The 9005-nt window shown below is 32.4% G+C and overlaps 2 protein-coding genes across 3 annotated transcripts in view; one reads left to right on the plus strand and one right to left on the minus strand.

Annotated features, from left to right (window-relative positions):
- Nucleotides 1-5376, minus strand: LOC106108791 (persulfide dioxygenase ETHE1, mitochondrial). Its single transcript, XM_013290063.1, has 6 exons — nucleotides 5165-5376; nucleotides 4577-4703; nucleotides 3668-3812; nucleotides 1692-1906; nucleotides 527-797; nucleotides 1-64 (listed from the first exon to the last, which is right to left on the minus strand). Exons 2-6 carry the CDS (start codon nucleotides 4700-4702, stop codon nucleotides 24-26), a joined length of 798 nt encoding a protein of 265 aa, XP_013145517.1. The 5' UTR covers nucleotide 4703; nucleotides 5165-5376; the 3' UTR covers nucleotides 1-23.
- A 419-nt stretch (nucleotides 5377-5795) lies between these two features.
- The window catches only part of LOC106108877 (tubulin-specific chaperone cofactor E-like protein), an 18052-nt gene continuing 14842 nt past the window's right edge, over nucleotides 5796-9005 (plus strand). For both annotated transcript variants that reach the window (XM_013290182.1, XM_013290183.1), the window contains exons 1-2: nucleotides 5796-5907; nucleotides 6242-6569. The gene's annotated coding sequence lies outside the window, so the exon portion shown is untranslated. The remainder of the gene's footprint in view (nucleotides 5908-6241; nucleotides 6570-9005) is intronic.

Genomic DNA, 9005 nt, shown 5'->3' on the forward strand with positions numbered 1-9005 from the left:
ATATAAAACATAATTTAAAATCTTCAATGTAAGCCACAAACTCTGTTCGCAGGCAAAGCTTTATCTGTAACAAACATAAACAATCAAAATTATATTTTCATATATTTTTTCATTTAATAATATAGTCAGAAAGTGATAGAGAATAATGTAAAATTGTAACTTGTTAATTTTTTTCCTTGCAACATTTTTTTAAACATATAACAATTTATATCACTCGGTCATAATTAAACATTGTACTGTTTAAAAAAGAAATTAAATTAGTCGAGTAGTTTTTCAGTTTATTAGTTACAAAATTTATTTCATTGCTTTAATGACAACGATGAAATTGCTGTTATTGGCTTGTACTTTTTGTCCTTTCTAGCACTTTTTTTTTAATTTATTCACGCACTATATTAAATAGCGTGATAATAGCACGTGACTGTAGAGCTTTTTTATAAAAAAGGAATTTAATTTTTTTTTTAAATTATTATATGTAAAAAAGTATGTACGTTTTTACAGTAGTATAGATAAATACTGCATTATTTACCAATCATTTTAGGATATGGTAGATTCAAATTGTCCATAATTTCAACAAATTCTTGTAAAGTCTTAGTGAGTCTTGGATTGTATTTCTTTTCTTCGGCCACAGTAGTCGCGGTCTGTCCCCTGTAGTCGTGTGCAGGGTACAGGGTATAGTGGTCAGGCAGAGTAAATATCTTGTTATGTACAGACTCGTACAGACGCTTTGAGGAACCTTCTTGGAAGTCTGTACGACCACAACCACGAATTAAAAGTGTATCTCCAGTGAACGCCATACACTGAAATAAACACAATGTAATTAATACAAAATACTAAGGGCTTGTCCCACCACTGGCTGATAGCGACTCAGATAGAGGACTAGGACTGAGCTATCCCACCAAATTGTATATTCTATCTGAGCCTTTGTCAGCCAGTGGTGGGACAGACCCTAAAATTCTAATAATCCACAGAGACCCATTTAGACAATCCAAAAATAACATTTCAGTTTTGTATTAAACCATTCTCTTTTGGAATAAAAATACTAAGGTTTACTACTAATCCCCCTTAAATATTATCTTGCCCCCTTTGACTCAATGGTAAAGGTCATGACCTGCCCCACCTTAATGGTTGGCAACGTTTATTGTATAATAGGATTATTTCCAATCAATTTGATTACAAAACATTTTAAAAAAATAGATGTAAAATGTAATTTACCAATAGATTAAAAATTCAATTAATCATTTTATAACAGATATTTTATTGTTATGCAACAATCAATTACACAAACTGCATATCACGTCTTATCAAAATATATATGTAGATAGCATTTGATTACTATATCAGTTTTATAAAATATAAGTTTGATAGAATTATAAAAACAACAAGAAACATTGAACAAGATATGAAAAATTTAAAAACTTTAGCCTTAAGTTCTTAAGTTTAACTGACAAAGACTAATTTAATTTTTTTTACATCTGTCATAACTATACGATAATATTTAAACTAGTTTTGACTAAATCCGGAATTCTGCGTTTGAATTAATTAAAAAAAGAAAGTAGCCTATGTGTTCTCCCAGACAATGTACATCTATGCCAAATTTCATCAAGATTCGTTTAGCAGTTTAGGCTACAAACTCTAACAGACATCCATCCATCTAAACTTTCGTATTTATAATATTAGTAAGGTAAACAAACCTGTTGATTAAAGACATAGGTGAAACAACCATTAGTATGTCCCGGAGTAGCTGCTGCTTGTAGTTGATATTCACCGAACTTCACATAATCTCCATCTACAAGATGGATGTCTGCCTGAGCTCCGGAAGCTTTACCGATGACACTCCTCGTACCAGGAAGGAGGGACTTCAGTTTACCAGTACCCGTTACATGGTCTGCATGCATATGTGTGTTCACTGAAAAATATTAACATAAAAATCAGTTTATTAATAAATCCATTTCTATTAAATATATAATGTCAAATACTTTTTTTATCTCATAAGGTGGCAAACGAGCAAGCGGCCATATAAATCCGTCAAAATCGCGGAGCAAACGCTGACCATAGAGATTTACAGCGGATGCATTGCTTACCCTTAATAGACGGAGGACACGTACATAAAGGATATTTTCCCCTCCTGTGCCTCTCCTCCACCTATAAATGCCCGTTCCCTTTTCATCCTATTCTTATGAGAAAAAGCGTGAGAAGGAAAAGGGACTAAAGTTGGGTCTTCCGCACCACACTCATCAGAAGAAACGCGGATTGCTCCCACTTTACCTCCGTCTTCTGTGTGGTCGTGGTATTGCACCGGGCGAGCCGACCCATTCGTGCAAAGATGTTAAAGCGGGCTCTACCACTGATAAATATTTTATGGAATTAACCACACGTATATCAACGAAACAAATATAATTACATCTTATATGTGATCTTCATATATTGTGCAACACTATTTGTTGTATGGATTGAATTGCATCTTAAAGGGCGACACACATTTATGCATTTAGTATATTTTGTTACTTATACCAAGACAAGCTTTTGCCTGCGACTATATCCGCGTGAAATTTAAATTTTTAAAATTTACGCTTGGACTTTATCGCAACCTTAGTGGATGAATTTTGTAAAATCCTTTAGTATCGTATATGTATACTTAGTAACACTTTACGTAGTAACAGAAACTAGTTTTTGAACCGCTTATCAAACTAGTTTTTTATCATAAGTGATTTGCTTAATCATCAAATTATGTTTATATATATAAAAATTATATCTATAGTAATGTAATAAAGCGTAAACACACACTACTTCGTGGCGTAGGATGTCAGCAATCAAAGTACTTTTTTGCATAAATCTTTCTTTAATAAAAAGCCCTACACTTACAACACACTTTAGGCTATATATTTTCACGCTATTAAACTTTAGGGGCAAATAAATTGGCAAAAAACTTCATGTATAAAAGGGACCATAAACTACAAGGTGCCAACATTAAGGTAGCAAAGTTATTATGGTAATGGTAATTTTGACATTTGCAATTGAGAATTTGACAAATGTAAACAACAAAGTATAATGTTTATTAATTTAATGCGGATGAAACCGCACGGGATTGGCTAGTTATTACATAATACTGGTTTTATGAACATTCCCTTCTACTGTACATTAAAATGATTTTCCACTGCCAAAAACGAAAGTATATCAACATATTACTATCTCTCTCTCTTTGTACAAGACAAAGAAGTTTAACAGTGGTAGTGCCCGCTTTAACATCTTAGCACTGCAGGGCCGGCATGCCCGGTGTAATACCACGACCGCACAGAAGACAGGTGTGAAGTGGAAGAAATTCTGTGTTTCGTCTGATGAATGTGGTGCCGGACCTAATTTAAATCCCTTTCTCTTTACCACCCTTTTCTTATAAGAAGAGGATGGGAAGGGGAAGAGGATTTGACGGTGGAGGAGATGCATAGGAAGGAGAAATATCCTCTTTATGTGCGTCTTCTCCTCCGTCGTATAAGGGTAGGCAACGCATCTGCAATTGCGGATATCTATGGGCAGCGGGCGCTTCGCCATTTTGGCAGATTCAGGTGGCCGCTTGCTCGTTTGCCACCTTATGTTATAGAAGAGACAAATACTTCTTGTTAAGTTATACAAAAAGTGGTTACTTGAAATTAATTCAATACAAAAAACTTACTTGCATAAATCAACTTGAATCCCAATTGTTCAATCAATGTAGCGTCTCTCTCAGCATGCTCCAGTACAGGATCAATCAACACCGCTTCTCTTGTTCTTTTGTCTCCTAATAGATATGTGTATGTACTACTCACTGTGTCAAACAACTAGAAGAATAACAGAATCATGTTACTAGAGTGTACTATTCTCTAGTTTTATATTTATGTATAGTACAAGACATTCAAGAAATATGTAGAATAGACATAGTAAACAAAAAGTTTTCACCGGTACTTTATTTGAAAGGTTATCAAGTTTGGTATACCACCTCATGTCCTTGTATTGACATGTTATAAAACATTTTACAGAATTATAATAACCTCCATCTTTTGTTATAAAATAAACTACAACAGTGTCATAATATAAAACAAACATTCATTTGAATACAATTAATTATATTGACTGGTTTTGACAACCTAACAATAGATAGCATTAGTGAGGAACATGTGAAAAATATCTTAAGGAAAGTGTCAAAATATGCTTCCTACATATTTTAATCTTTTTGGTTTTAGTGGATTATATTAATACACAAATGTCATGACATGACATCATGTCAAACCATGGCAACCTTGCTTCCTTAATGTTAGCAACAACTTATGGTCTCTTTCCCACCTTAGGGTTTTTATCCAAAATATTTATCCCTAAGTTTAACGGTGTGGAAATATATAGCCTAAAGTGTGACATAAGTGTAGGGCTTTTTATTAAAAAAAAGAGTTATTCGAAAATATGCTGTGATTGCTGACATCTTAGGCAACAAAGAAGTGTGTGTTTACGCTTTATTATATTAGTATAGATATAGTTTAGTGTCTATCCTTTTCTTATTTCAATATTGCATCAGTTTTATCTAATTAAAGTAACAAAAATATCCACTGACCTGTCTGAAGAAGAAATTGTGTTCCTGATTCACAGCCGCACTCATAAATCTTACATGATGTGCTTTATTTAGCATACAGAAAGATTTGGTAAGTTTAAACCCAGGTATTGATACCTTTTGCAGCATTCTGTAAAAAAAATGTCTATATCCCTTGGTTATGTAACAAATCAAAATGTGTTACTTGTTGCAAGTATGCTTACATACTGAGTATGTAATAATATTAACAGTTATTGTTCACACATTTGTATTGACAATGATGTAACTGAAAATTAAACAATCGGTCATTACAAGTGTAATTTAAACAAACTTATTTATTAACAGTATGTAAACAAGATACTCATTCACATTTTCATATTTTGTCTACATATAGCTTGTAACGTCCGTAAGATATAGGAATAGTTAGAGGCCTTTAAAAATGATTAGTAACTTTTTAGTTGAAAAAGACTCTCGTATTGCATAAGCCATCGGGCAGATCAATATCCAATTGAGTGATACAATTTGGAGTTTATTATTTATAGACGCATTAGTATATTTCTTCTAAGTGTTTATTTAATGAAATAATCACGAAGTTTAGTTTATCATACTTACATGAAGACGGTGTTACTTTATAACACTTTAAGGCACTATTGTGAGAAAAAACAACAATTTTCGAAGATATACTGATTGTTTATCTTATCTTTGTTAAGAATTGTAGAAACTAATAACAATTTATTCATGCCCACTAAACATACAAACTAGATTTTTTTAAAAATTACTTCCAACTAAAATGTAAATGTTTTTTCAATATTTGTAAAAAATATTGAATAAATGAATCCAAAAATGAAAAACAATCTCAAAACTTCTTTGACGTTTGACGTTTAACGTCAAAGTGTGTTTACCTTTATCGTCACATTCAATTACTTTTTGGATCCATTCAGTTTTAACAAAAATATTCAGTCGAATTCATTTTTAAAATTGCTGAGAACTTTATAAAAATGTTAAATAAAGAAGAAATCAGATACTTAAAAGGCCAATAAAACCAATTTCTCCAGAATTCCAAATTATTTGAACAAAATGTACAATTGTAATTCATTTATAATCGATAAATTTTCAAACAAAAAATATTGATTTTAGCAAAAATAAAACAAAACCTTTACTTTTCTATTTATCAACTTATTCCCAGAGGATTTAAACCTGGTTTATAATAAAGGTTTAATTCATTTTTGTTGAAACGACAGACGCAAATGTCAAAAATATCAGACATAAAGACAGGAGGAAAATGTAAAACACAATAAAAAAATATCAACACCAGCCCAAATCATACATCGGGTAAACATTTCTTAAGACTTTAGGTGTGTAATTTTTATTACTAAATTAATAAAACTATCATTTTCCCATCTATTTTAATGTAAAAGAAAACGCACCTACTGCAATTTACATCATACATACTTTTCTGTATATGTAGTAGTTTGTTGTTTTCCTCTCTCTTTTTACCGTACAGTTTTGATGGTTTTCTCTTTCTAACTTTACCAATCATCTGGTAACGTCATTGACCTCCTTCATCCCCACTCTTCTAGTCAATATTTTGCTCTAGAACGCGAGTGGTTGGTTCGATGTGTGCGTGGAAACTGGTATTGCGACTGTGCAATGTATTGATGTAAACATTCTCTTGTCACTTTGTTTCAGTGCGTTTAGAAGATTGTATGGAAATCTTTATAGACGTAACTAAAAAGAAAATGTGAACAGCTGATTATAAGCATAATTAAATTTCTGTGATACAGTGTCTTAACGCTTTAGTGAAGATAGGCCGCCAAATTTCAAATGCTATAAAAATTATTTGTTAAAGTAGTGATTACTAAATTTTACAATTACACTTTAATCTGAAATGTACGAAAAGAAATAAATAAAGGATTATTATGTGTTGAATACATGATAAATACAAAGTATCATATTCCTTTTAAGTTATATTTTACTTGCAATATTGTGGTTTGTCTGCCGCTCTGACACTCATTTGGTAAGCATGTTTTACATTTTTAAACTAGTAGATGTATAAAATAGTTGCTATTTAATTGTTTTATTTTGTAATAACAGTTCCAACTTATAGTCGGCATAGATTTCTTGTACAACTTCCTGATTGTAAACTAGTAGACTTATGCATTGTTAAACCTATGGTAGGTATATAATATGACGCAAAATTTACACCTAACCATTTTATTGTTTAGGAAATCACGCGTAAAGTTCTGTTTCAATTTTTATTTACTTATTATTTAATTATAACTCTATCGAGTGTATTATTATAATCACCTAAATTTATTACGTTTATTAATTGCTTCTAATTACGTATAACAGGACAAACTAGTTTTTAACTAAAGTTGCGTACTCAATTACGTAGTATTTTTTTAATGTTCCTAAGAATAATGTGACTTAGTTGACTGTTAGATGTTTTTTTAATTCGAAATATTTGTCTATACTAATATTATAAAGAAGAAGAGATTTGTATTTTTGTATTTATTTGATTCATAAACAATAAAATGAAATTGCGCGTAACAATACGGTACAGTCGCCAACAAAACCACAAATTCACTATCGATTTTGACCGTGACCCAGTTGTCCATTTCCTAGTTTTCGGAACACTTATATAATTTACCAACGCAAATTCATTATCTAAATAATTCATATAGTAACTATAAAAAAGACACATATATGCATGGAAACAAAACAAAGGCGACGCTAAAAGCGAAATTCCCGCGCATTGCAACATTCGCTCGCAGAAATAGAAAATGATTTGATGTCTGTCTGTCCTTGTGAAGCTTTAAACGAAAATGAAATCGCTTCTTATCCACGGGTTTATAAAAAACTGTATACCGTAAATATTTTTTTTTAGTAGAGTCTATGGTTGACTGAATTAGACAATACAAAGTGTAAAATACGGTAAAGTAGAATCCAACGTGTAAAATATGTGTTGGAAATATCGGATTTTGTTCCATTATTTGACCGTGACTTCATTTTTAAGCTATCTGAGCCTCTATCAGCCAGAGCTGGGACAGACCCTAAATTTTGTAATAAGGTAACTAACTAGGTCTTTTGTGCTTTTTTTAAGTCTCACAATGAATGTACTTTATTTTAACACGTTATCCGTCATGATTTTTGTTTTAGTTAATATTTCAAAGTAATTTGCCAAATTATTATATTTATCACCAGACGCTTAAGATGTTCCCAGTACTTTAATTACAAGCAACATTTTCCCTCTGATATCAACAAAGATCTCGGTGTATAAAACGTAATGATCCGCCAAAGGTCTGTTGCAAAATGGACTGTTAAGGTCAAAAGAATCAAATTCGAAATTCGATTAACGTGAAACCATGACCTTACCCAAACGGTTGGCACCAGTTGCTACCAAACTTTCCAAGTTGCAACAACCAGTGAACAGGAATGAAGATATCGGAAAGTTTCTATCAAATTATCGGAACCCAAAACGTTTGAACAGTTAGTTCCTTCAAGTATCGAAGGTCAGTCTGAATTCTCAAACCCTTTTGGGTGATCAGGGATTACTTTTGTAATATTACTATTATATAGGACCACCGTCTCACTGCCCTCTAAATTAACAGTCATTCGCAGACCACCAGTGGTCCTCGGACCAGATTGGATCGGGATCCAGCTCTAACGGTATACAACAAGCTACTTTTATATAAATTTTTCACCAGGTATCGCAAAAAACGACTTATATTCATGTATATTCATATTACATTTGTTTATAGGTTCCATTTTAATCGTTTAATTAATCGACGTAGCTTCCTTATACATTAAAACGAAAATTAAAACAACGCAGAATAAAACATGGTTCGTTATGACTCTAATCCATTCGCACAACGCCAGGGACGAGCAGTTGTCAATTATTCTCAGAATGTGTAAAACGTAGTAAGGATGTTGACGATGACTTGTAATGGCTGTATAAAATGTTTGAATAGACTATGAAGGTCGTTCTCAGATAAACCGATAGCGTGCTTTAACACGTGTTGTTTCAAGTACACGACACTTGTAGTAAAATAAGTTGTAATTCCTTGTATTATAGAAGTTAAACTCACTATATTGTAGACACCAATGGTCAAAATTCATCCTACCCACCCCCATTCTAAAAGAGAGCTACTAGCATTGAAGAGTTCTTCTCAATTTTGAATTTTGCTACAACAAATATAACGTTATTCATAACAAATTTGTTGTAACAAAAACTGAAAAATGTTGGTCATTTAAAAAAAAATCTAACACACAGATATAGAGGATTTACATTTTTGCAGTTACTGTGCCGACCCTCCGTAAGGGATAAGGGCAAGTGGATGATGATATTTTTGCAGTTCGTACTGTCCACCAGTATCGGCGTTAGTGTAGGGCACGGTCATACGAACGCCCTGGGTACTGGGCATATTACCCAGACGAACATAAGCTGTTAACC

This window comes from Papilio polytes, unplaced genomic scaffold (assembly GCF_000836215.1).
Source record: "Papilio polytes unplaced genomic scaffold, Ppol_1.0 DF821400.1, whole genome shotgun sequence".
Lineage (NCBI taxonomy): Eukaryota > Metazoa > Arthropoda > Insecta > Lepidoptera > Papilionidae > Papilio > Papilio polytes.